The sequence below is a fragment of the Mixophyes fleayi genome, chromosome 2 (assembly GCF_038048845.1).
Source record: "Mixophyes fleayi isolate aMixFle1 chromosome 2, aMixFle1.hap1, whole genome shotgun sequence".
NCBI classification, from domain to species: Eukaryota; Metazoa; Chordata; class Amphibia; order Anura; family Limnodynastidae; genus Mixophyes; species Mixophyes fleayi.
The window spans coordinates 274,572,518-274,592,443 of record NC_134403.1 but is presented as its reverse complement, the minus strand read 5'-3'; the positions used below and the strand labels follow the sequence as shown (position 1 = coordinate 274,592,443).

Here is a 19,926-nt window from a genome sequence, read left to right as displayed (position 1 = left end):
AGAATTGGCAACAATATCATCTGGCACAGGTCAGTTAGCATTGATCTAAGCCTCCTTAATAGTTGACGTAAGCTATCTAGCAATAGATTTCTTGGAGGATGGCCAACCATGTTTTGAGAAGTCAAATAAAATAAACAACAATCTGTGCGACAAATCTGATGTCCTATGGACATAGATTCGGAAAGCTCTGACTACATCCAGAAATTCCATAGATCCTGTTCCAGACACTTGTGGATCGTCTGTGAACATTGGAACCACTATTTCTTGGTTTACATGAAAACCGGAACTACTTCTAGCAGGAAAGAAGGAACTGTTCTGTGAACTGCCCTATCGGCGTGAAACACCAGATAAGGTTCTCGACACGATAGCGCCCCCAGCTCGTAAACTCTACAGGCTGAGGCAATTGCAAGTAAAAAAAAACAAAACACTTTCCATTTTAAGAACCGTAACGCCGCAGTCTACAACGGTTCGAAGGGAGGTTCTTGATGCATATTAAGGACCAGATTAAGATCCGTAGGCCTTGGGCGCAACATATAGAGGTTGGATATGCAGGACTCCCTGTAGGAAGGTCCTGACAGCCGGTATGTCTGCCAGGCGACGGTGAAAAAACACAGAGCCGAAATCTGCACTTTTAAAAGGATCCTAGGCGAAGACACCCATCCAGGCCATCCTGGAGAAAAGCAAGAAACCTAAAGAGGTGGAACGAATCAGAGCATCAGGTCCGGTTCTCACACCATCTAATTTATGTAAACCAGATACGGTGGTAGATCCGAGCAGAGGCTGTTTTTTCTAGCTTTAAAGAGGGTATCCACTACTCGTGAAGAGAAACCTCTGGATTTCCAAAGGCTGGCTTCAACAGCCATGCCGTTAAATTCAGCCACGGTAAGTCCTGATGTAGGAATGAGCCCCGAAATAGAAGGTCTTCTCGAAGAGGTAACCGAAGACCTGGGACCTACCGCCATCAACATCAAGCTGAAGCCACCAGTATGACTGGCATTCTGCCTTGCTTGACTCTCCGAAAGACACAGAATCATGGAAATGGGAGGGAATAGGTATTCTAACCTGAAGTCCCAGAGCATTGTCATTACAACTACTACTGCCAAGGGATCTCTTGCCCTCGAGCAAAATTGTAGGACCTTTCTGTTGTGATGAGAATAGGTCTCAGTCCGGTGTCCCCCATTGGACGACCAGAGACTGAAATACCTCCGGATGAAGAGACCATTCCCCCGGCAGAAATGCATGCCGGCTTAGATAGTCTGCTTGCTAGTTCTGAATGCCTCGAAAAAAAGACTGCGAAAATGACGGGGACGTGGTTTTCAGCCCAGGTGAAAATCTGAGTAGCCACCGCCATTGCTCTTGCACTCCTGGGGTCTCCCTGTCTGTTGACATACGATACTGCCGTGGCGTTGTCGGACTGCAGACGGACCGGTTGGACATGAAGGATAGACTGTGCGCCCTGTAAGGCCTTTACCACGGCTTTTATTTCCATGTATGTTGATGGGGAAGAGAGGACTCCTGAGCGGAGCAGAGCCCCTGATGTCTCAGATGAAGAGCCACAGCCTGCCAGCCTTGAAGGTTGGCGTCTGTGGATACTAAGATCCAAGGCCATGGGGCAAAGGACCTGCCTACTAGCAAGTTGTCCAGGGCTATCCACCATCTGAGGGATTGTCCCGCTTTCGGTGACATGCGAATCAATTGACGTTCTAACTTCTGATGGGATCCTGACCATTTTTTTTTTAGGAGGTCCCATTGGCAGCAACGAGAGTGGATTCGACCATAAGAGAGAGTCTCGAAAGGCGACACCATCTTTTTTAGTAGGCGTATGCATAAGAGGACCAACGGTGTGTGTGGCAGGACAAAATTTGAATCGCAGAGTCTCGCAGGGATCGTATTTTGTCCTCTGGATGGAGTACTTTCTGATTGATGGTATCCATTATCAGTCCCAGAAAAGTCATTCTCTGGCAAGGGGTTAACTGGGATTTGGGGCGATTTATGAGCCACCCATGCCCCTCCAGAATCCTGATGGCAAGCTGAAGATGTTGCTCGAGCAGGTGACACGAAGCAGACTTGATTAGTAATTCGTCCAGCTAGGGCACTAATTGCACACCTCTGGAATGAAGAGAAGCTGCTATCACCGCCATAATTTTAGTAAAACACCCTTGGTGCAGTTGCAAGGCCGAATGGGAGAACCGTGAACTGGTAGTGAGAAGATCCTAAGGAGAATCTGAGAAGAGCCTGATGTGCCTTCCAGATAGGAACATGGAGGTAGGCGTCTTAGATGTCTATCGACGCCATAAACTGGTTTGCCTCCAGGTCCGTTGATAACTGACCTCAGGGATTCCATTAAAACTCTGACCACCTGCAGGTGAAGGTTTAACTGTTTAAGGTTTAATATAGGCGCCATCCAGCTTTTGGACCAAAAAAAGGTTGTAGTAAAATCCTTGTCTCTTTTGGTCTTTCAGAACTTCTCGGATAGCTCCTGCAGAAAGAAGAGAGGCAACACAGAAGCATTGCCAGTCTTCTTTGTGGGTGGTAGGGCAAGCTGGTTGCAAAAAACAGATGAGGGACTGGGCCCACTAGGTCTATTATGTCCTCCGAGGACTCTGCCCACTGATCTCTGAACAGAAGCAGACGTCGCCCCACTCCCACTGCCACTAGAAGGGGGGGCGGGCGTCACGCTGCCGGTTTATCCGGGAGCTTAGAAGAGGGACAACTTGTGGAGGAGGAGGACGACCTACCTCGGTGCGAGTGTCCTCTGGTGCCAGATGGTCTGGACCTGAGTGTCTGGCCCATGCCACATGGGCGCCCTCGAAAGGGCTGTCTACTAAATGAGCCAAATCTGGGTGTCCTAGGCTTTGGGACATTGACTGGTAACAAGGTACCTTTGCCTTCTGTGGCCTGGGAAATTATGCTGTCCAATTCCGGGCCAAATAACACTCCACTGGAATAAAGGAGGGACTCCATGGACTTCTTAGATACAGTGTCCACATCCCATGACCTCAGCCATAGGGCCCTCCTTGCCACTACTGCTGTTGCTGAAACAAAGGAGGAAATGGAAGCTGGGTTCTGGGCACGTACCCTGAAGCCTCCTTGAGGTGAAGGGCCAGGGGAAGTAAGTCAGAATTTTGCAAAGCTGTAGTCAACTGGTCACTCCATTTTTTCATAGCTCTAGCAACCCAGGCTGATGAAAACATGTTTCTGAATGAAGTACCTGCTGCAGTGTAGATGGACTTTAAGAAAGCCTCTATCTTACAGTCAGTGGAGTCCTGCAGGGATGCTGTCCCTGGAACAGGGAAGCATGGTGTGGCGAGCTAAGCATACCACTGGCGTATCCTATGGTCAAGATGTTTCCAGGATGCTTCTGCGATCTCTTTCAACTCCACAGGTGGAGGAAAACGGATTGCCCGTCTTCTGACCTTTTTAAATAGACTATGATCTGTATATCTAAGCTCTGCTTAACCCTCAGAAGGAGCCTATGTCTCTTTTCCCGGGCAGATCTTGGCGCCTTGGGAGAGTCCAATTTTTCTCTGTAGGCGGGGGAGCTCTATTATCCTAGCTCTCCCAGTCCTGCAATTGCTCCATTTAATAGGGTAACGATTGTAAGGGCGATTTACTGCTTCTCTATAAGCAGTAATCACCGCTCAGTGCATCTCCTGCAGATGAATACCAAGCCCCCCCCCCTCCTTTTCTGAGGAGGGGACTTGGAATAGTCCAAAATGTCAGCCTCTAACGGCGGGGGGTTACTGGCGCACTCTGCCTTCGTGGCAGCGCCGGTAACCTAGTAACGATCAGTGTGAAAGCAGCTTACATAAGCCCTCAACTTCAGCAGTATAATTCACAACAAGAAATATCCATCCTATTTTGATGATTTCTAGGAAACAGGTGTCAAAGCAGGGAATTAGTTTTCAGCCAAGTAGGATTTGAAAGAAAATGACTATTTTTAGGTTTAGAGACTTATTTCTACATGTTAGAATACCTTGCATATAACAATCACATTGTTCTCCATTCTGCTTTCAATAGAAAATACACACTTTGTACTTTCTGAGAGCACATAAATACTCTAGCACATGGAAATCAAAATCTATTCATAAAGTATTCTGGAACACAAATAGTTTAAAGAGATTAAAAAAAAAGAGAAACTACCAATTAACAATATCACACATCCATAGGACTGCAATACGAGGAGTGATTTATATCAGCACACGTTAACAGAATACTCTAAATACTTGTCACATAGAAAGATAATTAGGTTACAGAGTAATGTATATGTAAGATTTATGGATACACATCTTGCCAAATAATGCAGTGTTATAAAGTAAATAAATCTCTTTCTGGTGTTTTTAAAATATGTTTGGCTTCTATGAGCAATATACCAAAAATTATTTATTCTTTTAAACCATAAATACATCATGATCCCTTTTACCAGGTAGGGGAAGCAGTCGGAGGTTGCATTTCTGAGCTATTGACATCATCAAATTCTCCTCTTCTCCACGACAGCAGTAAGAAACAGACAGACCATAGGTACCTGTAAGAGCAGACACATTTTAGAGACAAGATGCAGTCTTTGCCGCATGGATAAAATGTTTCTAATAGTATACAGTTAGACATGTGAAAACATAGATGAAGCAATGGAGTAAGAAAACAGCCCGTCAAAAAAGAAGCGAAGCAAAACCATTCAAAGAAACTGCATTTCTTGACCTAGTGCTGGTTACAGGACAGTCAACATTATACAGAAATGCAGCAATGGGAGTTAATAAATAAGCTGCATTTACATGGACCATTGCATCCATACAGCACAAAACCAGTATCTACATCCAGAGCTTAAATGCATTTTTTTTTATGATTACCAAAACGTCCAGCTCTTCCAATTCGGTGCATATATGTCTCCCAGTCATGTGGCACATCCAGGTTTATAACCAAATTCACTTTCTCAGCATCAATACCACGTGATGTCTTTAACATACAAAAGAAAAGAGAAATACGTGTACAAATAAAAATATAGCAACAAGTTAGAAAGGACATATGCATGAAACAATATATAATTTATCCATGCTGTTGAAAAGGCTTATATATACCAATTTAAAAGACTGTGTTAAACAATCTCAGCTTTTAGCTGACTGAGCTACCACAAGGGGGATGCTCTGCAAATTATTCATCCTGGCTGTTTTGTTGAATTATAAAAATGTGAGCTGCAGACAAGTAAAACGGCCGCTGTCTCATGGCAGGACTCCGCAACTGTTTTTGGTAATTGGGACAGAAAAGCAGCCACTTTGACAACCAAAGACAATCGAGTAAGGTAATCCTAGAGCACAAGCATTAGTACCATTGCTGTACAAATTTGTTCCGAAATGGATAAAGGTGACAGGTCTACCTTCAAAAACAGACATAGGACACTGCAAATGTGTAACAGGGATAGCTTCATGCAACAACAAAACCAGGTCAAATGCATTCAACTGTGACTAGTTTTAAATATATTCAACCAATACTGAATTATTCAGCTATTTCAGTAACTCACAACAACAAAGATAAAATGGCTAAAAATAGGCCACATAAAAGTTCTTTTTTTAGTACAAGGTAAGAGGTGAACCACACTGAGGAGTGTTTGAATGTCAATTAATTACACTATGGGCTTAGCAGGAGATAGTACTATTCTATTGTAATAAGGAGAAATTATCAATTTTCCAGATGATTCGGCAGCACCACACTTTTTTTTCAACCCAGTAAAGTATGGGTGGGTGACAGTTGTAGTGAATACTGTTGCTATGCTGCAAAAAAAAAAAAAATATATAGCGACCAGAAAACTACTCAAATTAGTGTTTCTTCAAACTCATCACTTGTGAGTTCTAATGAACAACTTTCCAAACCCACCATTGATGACTACTAACCAAATAATCAGTCATTTTACATCAGTTATATACCACCCAGTTTCACACAGCTATAGATGAAATAAAAAATTATAAAAAAAAGTTTCACCTCAAGCATGTGGCTTAAAACTTGCATTTATTTAATAAATATTGCTTTCTCTGGCTTATGACCCTTCGCACCTCATTCTGCAAGAAATTGGCAGTTAAATTGGTCAGATAAGTAACTGTAAATGTCAACTCTAAAACAAGTTTGCAAGTTCAAGTCACTTACAAGATCAGTAGAAATTAGGACACGACAATGAAACTGCTTCAGTTTAGCCATGGCATCAAGTCTTTGGTTCTGGTTCATACCACCTGTGGGGAGACACAATGAGAGGTGCACACACCATGCAGCCATTACATATGAAGGAGCTGCAGCAATGGGTTTAAGGCTCTAAGGTGCAGGAAGAAACAAGAGATTTGCTTAGGTTGAAAAGCCCAGGAAGATCATTCACATTTACTTACCAGATATACACACAGCTGGGAAACCTTTAGTTGTAAGAACATCAGCCAGATGTTGAGCCCTACAAAAACACACTTGTAAAAATTCCAGAGATATAAAAAGGCAACAATAAAAAAAAAACACATTTATAAAGGAACATTAAATGATAACAAAAGTTTCCCAATGTAAAACTACTTGTTGCAATACCTCAACCAAAAATTTATTTGACTTTGAATCCCCAGAAAGTGTGATAACATACTTCTCCTTCTCGTTTGCGAGCCTGATTTTTATGACCGAAACGGCTGTAACTTGCACACACAGTATAACTCAGCAACCATTTAAGCATTTTCAGTTGCGTTCCCTACCTATTGCTTTAGACTACAAAACGGGTGTATTTAGAAGTTATAAAGAGGTTTACAATTATGTGTATATATTACATATACAGCAAAACAAAGATAAATTACCCCTTTAGATAGTTCCTCTGTTGAGGAACAATTTCAAGGTCTCTAGATTGGGCTGCTATAATTTGAATATACATATAGTGTTCAAGTTATCCAGTAGGCAGTGCTGGAGAATAAGTCACTTTTGTACCAAAGTTTACAGTAACTAGAGACATCTAAATCAAATTCACTATAAGGAAATGGCAATAGAACTCCAGAGGTGACTATTTAAGAGATCATATAACAACATCTTGAAGCCTTGGCAATTTTGAATATAAAACAGCTTGAGTAGAAGTATTATTAGTCCATATACAACACGGTTACCTGCTATGAAGGTTAGAGAAAACCAAGGCTTGGTTAAATGGAACTCTGCTAAACAATTCCTGCAAATGTTGCACCTTCTCTTCAAAAATCTTGTGTGGGAGGTGGTGTGTATTTACCACCTTGTAATACTGCTTTAACCCTGTGTCAAATCAAAAAGACAAACATCACATCCAATACAATGTATTATTACATTTCATGTTCGTGGTGCACTTTAAGTTCATTATACATACCAAGGAGACTGGGGTCTGTTACATTCAATCTGACAAAAGTTGGCTCTCGCATGTACTTTGTCAATGCTTTTGCTAAGGATTCTGGGTACGTGGCTGAGACAGCGAGCATTTGTTTGTTGGCCGGAAGAGATGAATAAATCCAGCTATTAAAACCAAACAAATATAAAAAAAGGTCACACTCTCACTCAAATTCTAAATAAATGAATTCGTTTTACAATTCCTTACTTAATTTGGTCCTGGAAGCTCCCTTCTTCTAGGAGTTTGTCAGCTTCATCAAGGATGAAAAGACGAATGCTGGCAGTGTAAAGGTAGCCAATTTCTATTAATTGCTTTATTCGGCCTGCAAGGGGGAATACAAAATAAAATAAAAAAATTGTTAATATTTTCATGGAAGACCCAACTAGAAATGTTTCCTGGCAAAATGAAGCACAGTTTATTTTTTACACATAATTAAAAGCAGCTACTATAGCCAGGAATGGATGTCAGCCATCAATGAACAGATTCCAAAAATCTGAAACTCATGTTGCCAGCACCGAAAAAGGAATTGCACTGAACAGTGAACATTTGTGTTGCTTCTCATGAGAATTCATGACTTGCAATGACTGAACACTTGTTATAGCTTAGTGTCGCAAATACATTTTCAATGCAAAAGTGAATACATATTAATACATTAAATTGCTTGTTTTTAAGAAATCCTTGAAGAACAGTATTACTAGGTGTGACAATTATGTAGTATATCTAATGACCGATTGCTATTTTCTGTTGAATTCATGTATGACAATGTATATTGTATGTAACCTTGTAATGTAATCTCAACATGTGCTTTGCTAGATGACATGAGTCTGAACTGTAAGTGTCAATAATCTGTTGAAATTAGCCAGACCAGAGAGAGATAGGCAACTCTGAGGAGTTTGAAGCCCCAAAGTTGTAAACCATCAAGCCAAGCACAATGAGCAGAGGCGATAACTCAAGGACCTGTGAACATTCCCGATCTCAGGACATCCCTAGCTCACTTCGAAAGACCTGTGACATTTGGGAGATCAATCTATCCTTATTGACAGCTATACTCCAAAGGTGGAGATTGAAAGCTATGTGGAAAAAGGTTTAAAACCTTCTGCCTTAGACAATAACATGTGCATTTTCATGAGGGGGTCTATCAAGACTGAAATGTTTTTTATATTTCTCAAATGTGTTCCCTCTTTTTCAAGTGTGTTCCCTCACACACCAAGTTTTAACTAGTAAGTAGTGACTCTGGTTTTATTTCCTATTTTATTTCTGAAACTTATTTGTGCAATTTATTGTATGTCTTGCCTAACTTTTTTGTAACAGCCTTGGAAACATTTTTTGGATTAAAATACATTTAATCTAGCATTTTCTCAGTGATTCTTTGTGAAGTTACGAAGCCCAGAGAGGCTCGTGCTGTATGTGATTTAAGTGTGAAACATTAATAAGTGGTTTTGTTGAACGGAAGGACACCATAATAAATCCTTTGTGGTGGCAGAAAAGGTGTATTCATTGCTAAGTGACAAAGGTGATGCCAGTCACAGCTAGCTGTTCAGATTGCTGTATCTGGGAAAGGCTGGGCATTCGTTACACTAGGTTTGGTAAGCAAATCAATAGTCAAGCACATTTATGTTACCCACACATATTACAATCGGATCTATCAGATTGTTTTTTATGGATTTGTTAAATAATCAGTGTGTGTGTGTGTGTGTGAAAATATATCCAATGCAATGTAGATGGCCATTTTGAATTGATGGATAACTTGATAACTTTCTGCTGGCAAGTGTTTATCTGAAATGTATTTGATTGAACCTGATTGAAATATGGGTACTGTACAATAATCGTACAAGTATCCAACATTGTGCATGTACTGCAAATATTTTCTGCTCTGTCAGGTTAGAATTGTAATGTTAATGTGTGTTTTTTGTGTTCTGTTTTTTTTTTTTTTTTTTATTATGATGCGATTATACAAAAATAGGATTTTTGTACTCACTGTAAAATCCCTTTCTCATAGTCCATTGGGGGACACTGCTATACATAGGGGCATTGTAGGTGGTACCAGGAGTCCAGGCACTTAAACAGTTTAATCTGTGAGTGACTCTCCACCCCTAAAAAACCCCTCTCCCACAGGAAGGATATTCAGTTTATGTCTAACAAATCCTGAAGGAGGTTAACTAAGTTAGCTAATCACAACCACACAACATTCAGAGCAAGGGTAGGCGTGCAGTGTTCACCAATGTACTACGAGAAAGGGATTTTACGGGGAGTACAAAAATCCTATTTTCTCATACGTCCAATTGGGGGATACTGCTATAAATAGGGGACCTACCAAAGCTTCCCCCTAAGGGAGGGACTGCTCTGACACGGCCGCACACAGAAGTCTACAGCCAAAGCAGGCATCCTGTGATGCAAAGCCCTGTAACCTATAGAATTTCACAAACGTGTGAACAGACGTCCACGTAGCCGCAGGGCACAGTTGTGCAGCAGAAGTTCCACGATGCGCCGCCCAGGAAGCACCCAGAGCCTTAGTAGAATGAGCTGACAAACCTCCTGGCAACGGTCTCTCGGACCTTGAATAAGCCAGCTTGATGGTGGACGTAATCCATCGAACTAAAAGACTTTAGAATCAGGCCAACCTCTTTTCTTCGTATCATAAACCGCAAAAAGATCTGTTGTTTTGCGCAAACCAGCTGTGCGGTCCACATAGCACCTAAGAGCCCTGACTACATCCAACAACAAAGACTGATTCCATGACCTAGAACAGGAAACAACCCTAGGGACAAATGAGGGCTTGGAGCAAAGCACCGCCCTATCTTCATGAAAAACCAAAAAAAGGAGGAGGGGGGGGGGGGGGGGCAGAACAAGATAAAGCCCCCAACTCAAAAACTCTGTGTGCTGAAGACACCGCCAAAAGAAAAGCCACCTTCCAAGTGAGGAAACGAAGTTCCACAAACTGTAAAGACTCAAGAGTATCTTTAATCAAAGCATGGAGAATCAAATTCAAGTCCAATAGCTCGACAGGATGAATAAATGGAGGCAAAATATGAAATGCCCCCTGTAAGAAAGTATGAACTTCCAGGAGGGAGGCCAATTTACACTGAAAATAAATGGACAATGCTGTAACCTGCAATTTCAACGAGGCTAAGCGCAACCCCATGTCCAAACCAGCCTGAAGGAAGGCCAGTAACCTAGAAATGCGAAGTGTGAAAGTGATTTAATTCACTCCATAAAACATAAGTCTTCCATATTCTGTAATAACTGGCTGCGGATGAAGGCTTCCTGGCCTAGATCATGATCCCAACTACCTCAGTAGAAAAACCCTTTGCCTTCAGAATCAGGGTCTCAATAGCAATGTTAAAGTTAGCCACCTAACAAGTGGCACCGCAAGGGACCGAATGAGTAAGCCTGGCCTGAGGGGTAGTCTGAACGGAGGTTCTGCCATCATTCCTAGCCGGTCTGAGTACCAGGCTCGGAGTAGCCAGTCTGGAGCCACCAAGATGGCCTTCACCCGTTCCCTCTTCAGTTTCCTGATAACTTTCAGGATGCTAGGAATGGGAGGAAATAAGTAAACTAGGTGAAACTGCCAGAGAATCATTAGAGCATCCACGAATCCCGCCGTGGGGTCCCTGGTGTGTAAGTAAAAAAGAGGAACTTTGAAATTCAACCCCGAGGCCATCAGATCTATTTCTGGACAACCCCAGCGTTGAAGCAGGAGATCGAAAACTTCTGGATGAAGAGACCATTCTCCTGGATGAACTCTGTTTCGGCTGAGATAATCAGAAATTCTACTGTAGAAGTCGCCAGGAAGTGGGGGAGGAGTTCAAAATCTCCTTTTCCTGTTAGAGCCTGAAAAATGACTGCCCGCTGTTAACAGAGTCAAGCTCCATTGAAATGGCCCCATGGTGTGTCACCGGAGATCTTACTGTGGCTACTAGATTCTACCTTTTGCTCCAGCAATGCTCGTTGCCAAAGGGGGGGGGGGGTGGGTAGAGGTGACCGCAGCACCTGTCTGTGAGCTGTGGTCGCAGCTGTCAGTGCTGTCTTGTGCCAGGAATTTTAAAATTTTAAAAAAAGTGACCAGCTGGCAATGCTCGGGGTAGAGATAGCTGTCAAGGCTACTCACCCCGACTCAGGGTGGAGGAAGTCCACAGGCTATCCACCCCTTGGGAGTCGTCCCTGAGCCCAATTTGTTTTGTTGCAAATGGGTACTATTTTTTTTACACTTTATTTAATGATGCAAGTAGTTATCTATTTTTTTTTAATAGTGTTTGATTATCGTGGCACAGGAATTTTAGGCAATAAGCATCCTATATTCTGGACATTATATATATATATATATATATATATATATATATATATATATATATATATATATATATATATATATATATATACATATATACATATATACATACACACACACACACACACACACACACACACACACACACACACACACACAAACACAAGTTAACCCGTGCATGATACTCATGCATTCTAGTCAAATCAAGCTACTTAAGGTGTTTTAAAAGGTTCTTGTCATGCATTTGGACCATAGCCCAGGCCTCCTCAGGGGGAGAGCGTTACTCCCCGACGCAAGCGCCCTTTTTTAACGTGGTTTTGTCCACATGTCACCACCTCATCATTTTTCTCCATCACCTCATCCTTCATCTTCATCGCCACATCCTTCATCAAGCTACTTAAGGTGTTAAAAACTCCCCACTGTCACCCCCGGCAACCACTCCCAACTGTCACTTCTCCTTCAAGAAATATATAGGTCAGTGTATAACTCTGCCCAGCAGGTGGCGCTGCAGCTTAGTTTTTTTTTCCCACACACGCCACTAGGCATATATATATTAGATATATAAGCAAGTGCATGATTACCTACTTTGTTCATTTACTTGAGAAAACTATGTCTGCAACACTTTGTTGGGCACCTGCATGGTAAGTATTATATATATATATATATATATATATATATATATATATATATATATATATATATATATATATATATATATATATATATATATATATATATATATATGCACTATCCACACAGCATACTGCAAGATGCAAGACGCTGAAATTGACAGATCTTTAGCCTGCCCTACTCCTCTCCATACAATAATTTGGTGCTGTGACAGGGGTTTGGGACAACAGATCTGGGGCATGGACACATCAGGGAGGTTCAAAAAGCATAACACCCCCAAGTGTGCTCAGAACCTGTACAGAAGAACAACACAATTATAACATGCTCATCCCTTTGTATGAACAACAATAAACAACATTTTAATGCCACTATTCCTTTAAGAGGTGAAAATGTATTTTTAATGGGCACTGTTCTACTCTTCTGATTTTTAAAGTTAAAAAAGATGAATTAATGTCTTTGTGAAATACTTGCCTTTCTGCTGTCGCTGCAAACACTTCTGTTAAGATCCACTCGCCCTGGCATCCAATAACACCATGGAGATGTAATAGACCAGTGAGAAAAGATACAGTCTCCATGATGTTAATGGTTGCCTTGATTGGCTAAGCTGTAGATCAGAGACACTAGCACTAGTCTGTAAACACAGCTGCAGCTCTTCATAGTGTTGAAGCTTTTGGATAATACAGAGAAAATGACATATGAAGAAAGCCACAAAGCTCAAAGGTTTACAAAATGCAAGGAATTAAAAAAAACTGAACACACATTAGGAGAAGTATTTAAAGTAGGTTATGGTGTAGAAAGACTACATGAACTCGCTCTTTATAATGCCAATTAAAATAGAGAGTATGTATCCGGCACTGTGAAGGAGATCTATTTTTACACAAATACAGGATAACCTAGGATATACAGAATAATTTAGAGCTTGAAAAACCATTACCAGGTGAGCCCACAGCTATGTGACACTTCTTTAGCCTAGCTTTGTCCTGTGGCAGTGGTGTCCCTCCGATGAAAACATGACACTCTAGTCCTTCCATGCGGCTCCCTATGGATATAATCACTGAATGGATCTGAACTGCAATTTCTCTTGTGGGAGCCAACACCAAGATCTAGAAAGAAATAACAATTTAGATCCCCATTACATAAACACAGTTATATAAAGGAGGACACACCACAAATGTAGAACATACCTGTGTTGCAGTGTTTTCCAGAATCAATGAATCTAATGCCACCGTAGAGAAGACGCATGTTTTCCCTGTACCAGACTTTGCTTGCACTATTAAATCTACAATGAGCACAAAAAAAGGTTAAGAACAATGCAAGCTCTGTCCATGGCAAATGGGAATAAATAGCAACATAATTCTTTTTATACACATTTTAAAATATAACCCGGTGACAAATGCTCTTCAGGACTTACATGAGAATATAGCCTGCAATTATTAAAATATGCTCATATTTTGTTATGATGAGGATTTATTTACCAGTTAGATGATGTTAAACTACCAATAAATGGAAAAAAAAACCTGGATTTTTACACTCACAGTAAATCCTTTGCTCCAAATTCATTGGGGGACTGAGGTCTAAGGTAACCTCCAGGTCTTTGGCACTTAAAAAAAAAAAAAAAAAAAAAACAGACAAGACTCCTCCCTCCTCTAGAACCATAGAAAACAAAAACAAGACAGATAACCCCCATTGAAAAACTAACAGAAAAACAAAAACAAAAAACACAACAACTTTAATTATGTTAAACTTAACAGAACTAGAGTGTAAAATGGTGGGGACGAGTGTCCCCCAATGGATTCAGAGAAAAGGATTTAATGCAAGTACAAAGTCCTGTTTTCCCATTAATCCAATTGGGTAACATTAGTTCTACGGGGATGTCCCAAAGCTGCCATTTCAGGTGGGTACGCTCACAGAGTCATGGTGCAAACCACCTTCAGACCAAAACAGTGCTCTCTGGACGCAAACATAATGAACTTGTATAAGTCTGTACAGAGGACCATGTAGTTCCCCAACACAGCTGCTCAACCTAAGCTCTTTATAATTAGCATGTTTTCCCACTCCAATAAAAGCGTTATAAATGAGAGGATTGATCCATCTAGCTATAGTCTGATTAGACTAGGGCCAACCTGTTTTAGAAGCATCATAGAGAACCAGAAGATCAGTTTTCCTACGGTCTAGAGCTCTACTGACATATATCTTTAATGCCCTGACAATATCCAGTAAGTGAAGAGATCCTTCTTCCTCTGACGAATAATTCTGACCCAATGTCGGATCACAATGTCTTGACTTAAGTTAAATAAAATAATATTAATAATAATATAATAAAATAATGAGTCTCGACAGGACAGGATCTCCTATACCCCATGGTTTCAGAGTTCCCTAACTGGATAATACATTTTAATCTTCATATATGAAACATTGCATATATATTCAGGTAGAATTGTTCTGTGTTAACCAGGCCTTCCACTGCAGTTCTATTACAATTACCTCCTTAGTTCATTACAGACTGTTGAAGAACATCCCACATCTTAAGAGAGTGTCCTAATGCGATCTGACATAGGATAACAAGCAGAGATTGCAATCCTATGATTCTCTAACAATTGTGTCCCAGCCAATATACACATTGCATATCTGCAAATTAAGCCTGGAAACCTATCACTCTGGACGTCATTTCCAAAGTGCACCCCGATGCACAGTACAAAAATGCCCCAGTTTTGCACCAATGCATTTCAATGGTGTACTTTAATATGTAAGAGCACTGCAAAAGTGTAAATGCCCCCATGAAAGTCCAACCTCCTAACACCTTTTCAATTACAAAGAAAAACAAAACTCACTTATGTTTTCCTCCTAAAACACTGCTTGATTTACCTTCAATTATTCATTATATTTATCATGAGATTGTGGGGAGACTGAAATTGGTCTTAATACAAATGGCAATTTTGTGTTTGCAAAGTACATTGCACATAACAAGTACATAATAAAATCTTATCTCTGCCAGCTCAGAGCTGGTGCACAATGCAAGGAATTTTTTGTGCAGTGGAAATGGCAGTGTTACCATCCATATAGCAAGGGATGACCATAAAAAGTGTCCCACTCCACCCCTTTATCTCATTTTAATAATCTCACTCCAAAAAATTAAACTGCCCTGGTCTGAAAAACTAAGTGCACCTACTCTGTACTTTGATAGGAACTTCCTTACTCGGCCCAACTCCTCCCTACTGCCAGTGCAAAGGTCCACTCCTGCCAACACACCGCCACCTTGCCTTGTAGACTCATACAACTCAGCGGAAAGGTTGGGGCACTTGTGCAAACTGAGGCACAAAGCAGGTCCAAAGGTAAATTTACACTGCATAGACGACATTTTGTGCTTCATATATTAGCATCTCTGTTTGATATATTAGAGGAGCAGCTTCTGCCTGCAGAGCAGTGACAAAGCATGATGAACACAATTATCTAAACATAAAGATTTCAGGTACTTTATGCATATTATTGAGCTCAGTACTGTACTGTGTTCCCCTTTTTTGACACCAGCTTTAAACAAAGGCCAGCATTGCTGACCAACAAAGGCTGTCTTACAAGCAGGGTGAAATATAATGGAATTTATACATTATAATGCACTTGTGTCCCAAGAAAATTACCTGATGGTAAACAAGAACAGCATTATAAAAGGAAGGTGGTATAAAGAGAATGACTTTGAAGAAGATGATGCATAGCAGCAATGAGCATTAATGTATTTGGTTTTGTGGTGTTACAGAAGCCCAGATTAAAAATGAGCAGTTAACCAGTCTCCTGCTGAAAATCACTGCACTTGTCTCTCATGCAGGATATTTAGGAATAAACTCACCATGACAAGTATTGCTATTTACCAATGGGTGTTATGTTTTAAAATGATCCTAATAACCAATATATTTACCGAGGATATCCCCTTTATAAACACAGAATTATCAATTTCCTAACCTGCAAACAATTTGTTTAGCTGTCATATAGAGAAACTGGCTTTCCTTTCCTAAGCCATCTCAATTTCAGTTATCTTTATAGCTTTCTGCTCAATCCCCAGTCTGCACTTTAATCCCCTGGCCTTTTTATAAGATGCCCACATACAACAGTTTAACTGCAATAATTTTAAATGCATAAATCTATTTACTCTAAATAATCTCAGTGCTGAATAATTGCGAAACATACAAAATTGATTAAAAATCAGATGTTGATTTCAGTTTATTTTATTATGTATACCAGAGATTTTGAGCACACACTATAATAGATTGCCTAATTATGATTGTTCAGTCTCCCTGCCCATACAGAAGGTCAAACTGATCAAACTTGACTATTTAAAGTTAATGTATTTACATCACCTCAGGTCACTGCCCTTATCCCCTCATGTCTGTTTCAAATGAATGTAAGTTTTTTTTTTAACAGTCATTCACGCCATCTTTCCTCTCCATGCATGAAAACCTTTCACTCACCCAAACCGCACCTCCCAAGTGGTATGGCCTTGCTCTGGATTGGAGAAGGTTTGTTGAATCCTGTTGCCTTTAAGCCTTCAAGTACAGGCTGTGACAGAAGCAGGGAGCTAAAATCTGAGGTCTCTCCAAGGTCTTGCAGAACATCTCCAGTGCGAGGTCGAGAGGTCAACACATGTGCAGCCATGTTTCCTGTCACCAATGTCTTGTCAGAAAAGCTCCACCAACTTCAAGAATTCCTGTAGCCCGACCTGACAGGTATTAGATATAAAATAATTTCAGATACATTTAGAAGAAAGAACAAAGTCAAGTGAATAGGTGTAAGGAAAAATAAAAAGGTGAAAAAAAATACTAACGTCAGTAAACGAGACAAGAGCAGGAAATAATGGTGTGTAACAACAAAGTAAAATAAAGCATTTCTACAGCAGTGATAGAGCAAGACAGACTTGCTAAAAAAGAAAAAGAAAAAAACCCAAACATTGGTATTTAGGAAGAAAATTAAGTTCAAATGTTGGAGCTCATATTCTCTTTTCAGAGAAGACATGCACACATACAGCTGTAACTACAACCAGTGGAGGGCAGTAGAGGAGTTGATAATGGATAGTTTACATTTGATGTGGGGATACAATTAGTAATCATTTTAAATGATTTTTTTAAAATATTTTAGTCATTGAGGATGTTTATCTTTTATGACTTGCTGGAAATCAGTCATCATTTGTCACTTGGTTGTTTTATCATAAATGGATATAAAATGATTTGCAATTTTAAAACGCAGCAGAGTGCTGGTGCTATATAAATAAACATTGACAAAGAAATAATTGTAAGTGAAACAATGTATTCTTCCTCTTACAAAAAGGCACATAGTAGACCCAGCTCGCAGCTCCCTGAGCTGCTAGCTGAAATTCCGCGAGTAAACTACCGTATTAACGGTTTTGCGCGCAATTTTACCGTATAAACGGTAATATTTTTCAAACGCTCGTTTTGCAGCGTTAACGCTGACAATTGAATACGCCCCAAAGTGTAAAGCCTGACTTTTGTGCTACCAATTCCAAACCACCTGACATTAGTCAGATGACAATCCAGCGAAGGGCAGCTTAGAAGAGCTGAATCTACCATATCACATAATTTTAAATGAGAGAGAGAGAGAGAGAGAGAGAGAGAGAGAGAGAGAGAGAGGAGGGGGGGATGTGAGAGAGAGGGGAGGGGGGGATGTGAGAAAGAGGGGAAGCGGGGGGGGGGGGAGAGAGATGTGAGAAAGAGGGGAAGGGGGAGGGGATGTGAGAAAGAGGGGACAGGGGGGGGGAGGGGATGTGAGAAAGAGGGGACAGGGGGGGGGGGGTGAGAGAATGAGAGAGAGGGGGGAGAGGGGGGATGAGAGAGAGGGGGATGAGAGAGAGAGAGAGAGAGGGGGGGGTGAGAGAGAGGGGGAGGGATGAGAGAGAGGGGGAGGGATGAGAGAGGGAGAGAGAGGGAGGGATGAGAGAGGGAGAGAGAGGGAGGGATGAGAGAGGGAGAGAGAGGGAGGGATGAGAGAGGGAGAGAGAGGGAGGGATGAGAGAGGGAGAGAGAGGGAGGGATGAGAGAGGGAGAGAGAGAGAGGGAGGGATGAGAGAGAGAGAGAGAGAGAGAGGGAGGGATGAGAGAGGGAGGGAGGGATGAGAGAGGGAGGGATGAGAGAGGGAGGGAGGGATGAGAGAGGGAGGGAGGGATGAGAGAGGGAGGGAGGGAGGGATGAGAGAGGGAGGGAGGGATGAGAGAGGGAGGGAGGGAGGGATGAGAGAGGGAGGGAGGGAGGGATGAGAGAGGGAGGGAGGGAGGGATGAGGGAGGGAGAGAGAGGGAGGGAGGGAGGGATGAGAGAGGGAGGGAGGGAGGGATGAGGGAGGGAGGGAGGGATGAGAGAGGGAGGGAGGGAGGGATGAGAGAGAGGGGGGGGAGGGATGAGAGAGAGGGGGGGGGAGGGATGAGAGAGAGGGGGGGGGAGGGATGAGAGAGAGGGGGGTGAGAGAGAGAGGGGGGTGAGAGAGAGAGGGGGGGGGGGGTGAGAGAGGAGGAGGGGGGGGGGGTGAGAGAGAGGAGGAGGGGGGGGGGGTGAGAGAGAGGGGGGGGGGTGAGAGAGAGGAGGGGGGGGGGGGTGAGAGAGAGGAGGGGGGGGGTGAGAGAGAGGAGGGGGGGGGGTGAGAGAGAGGAGGGGGGGGGGTGAGAGAGGAGGGGGGGGGGGGGTGAGAGAGGAGGGGGGGGGGGGTGAGAGAGGAGGGGGGGGTGAGAGAGAGAGAGAGGGATGAGAGAGAGAGGGATGTGTGAGAGAGAGGGATGTGGTGAGAGAGAGAGAGAGGAGAGGGGGATGAGAGAGAGAGAGAGGGGGATGAGAGAGAGAGAGAGAGAGGGGGGATGAGAGAGAGAGAGGGGGGATGAGAGAGAGAGAGAGAGGGGGGATGAGAGAGAGAGGGGGGATGAGAGAGAGAGAGAGAGAGGGGGGATGAGAGAGAGAGAGAGAGAGAGAGGGGGATGAGAGAGAGAGAGGGGGATGAGAGAGAGAGAGAGAGGGGGATGAGAGAGAGAGAGAGAGGGGGATGAGAGAGAGGGGGATGAGAGAGAGAGAGAGAGGGGGATGAGAGAGAGAGGGGGGGTGAGAAAGAGAGGGGGATGAGAGAGCGAGGGGGGGGGATGAGAGAGCGAGGGGGGGGATGAGAGAGCGAGGGGGGGGATGAGAGAGCGAGGGGGGGGATGAGAGAGCGAGGGGGGGATGAGAGAGCGAGGGGGGGGGGATGAGAGAGCGAGGAGGGGGATGAGAGAGAGGATGTAAGAGATGTGAGAGACGGGGGATGAGAGAGAGAAGACATAGGGAGGGAGAGGAGATAGAAAGCTTTTCTGCTACGTTTAACAGGACATGTTCAGAGCTGTCAAATACAATGAATGTACAGCATCCCTCACACATGTAGACACAGTTATATTGCTGTGAACCTAAGGCTCTGCTTGATCTTCATAACAAAGATTATGTGGCCATGTGGATAATAGAGGACCTTACATGAGAGGCCTTTCCTGTGGGTTACCCAACCTCTCATCCGCTGCGCTGCCACCCGGCTCCCTCTCCCGATTACCACCGGTAATGGCTAGATCCCCTTCATAGAAAGGACCTTCTGACATCACCGGGTCATGTGACTGCCGTAGTCACATGGTGCACAGGGAAGTCAA

The 19,926-nt window shown here is 42.6% G+C and overlaps 1 protein-coding gene across 2 annotated transcripts in view; it reads right to left on the bottom strand.

Annotated features, from left to right (window-relative positions):
• DDX20 (DEAD-box helicase 20) overlaps positions 1 to 19,875 on the bottom strand; it is a 25,999-nt gene extending 6,124 nt beyond the window's left edge. The window contains exons 1-11 of one of the 2 annotated variants that reach the window (XM_075196245.1): positions 19,760 to 19,875; positions 16,736 to 16,983; positions 13,460 to 13,554; positions 13,210 to 13,378; positions 7,565 to 7,679; positions 7,340 to 7,482; positions 7,110 to 7,248; positions 6,369 to 6,427; positions 6,136 to 6,218; positions 4,848 to 4,953; positions 4,424 to 4,525 (exon numbers count right to left, since the gene is read on the bottom strand). In XM_075196245.1, the coding sequence (XP_075052346.1) occupies positions 4,424 to 4,525; positions 4,848 to 4,953; positions 6,136 to 6,218; positions 6,369 to 6,427; positions 7,110 to 7,248; positions 7,340 to 7,482; positions 7,565 to 7,679; positions 13,210 to 13,378; positions 13,460 to 13,554; positions 16,736 to 16,919 (1,195 nt within the window). In that variant the 5' untranslated portion in view covers positions 16,920 to 16,983; positions 19,760 to 19,875. Of the gene's footprint in view, positions 1 to 4,423; positions 4,526 to 4,847; positions 4,954 to 6,135; positions 6,219 to 6,368; positions 6,428 to 7,109; positions 7,249 to 7,339; positions 7,483 to 7,564; positions 7,680 to 13,209; positions 13,379 to 13,459; positions 13,555 to 16,735; positions 16,984 to 19,759 lie in introns of those variants that run through there. The other variant, XM_075196246.1, reaches the window with a different exon arrangement.
• Between the last annotated feature and the right edge of the window lie 51 nt (positions 19,876 to 19,926).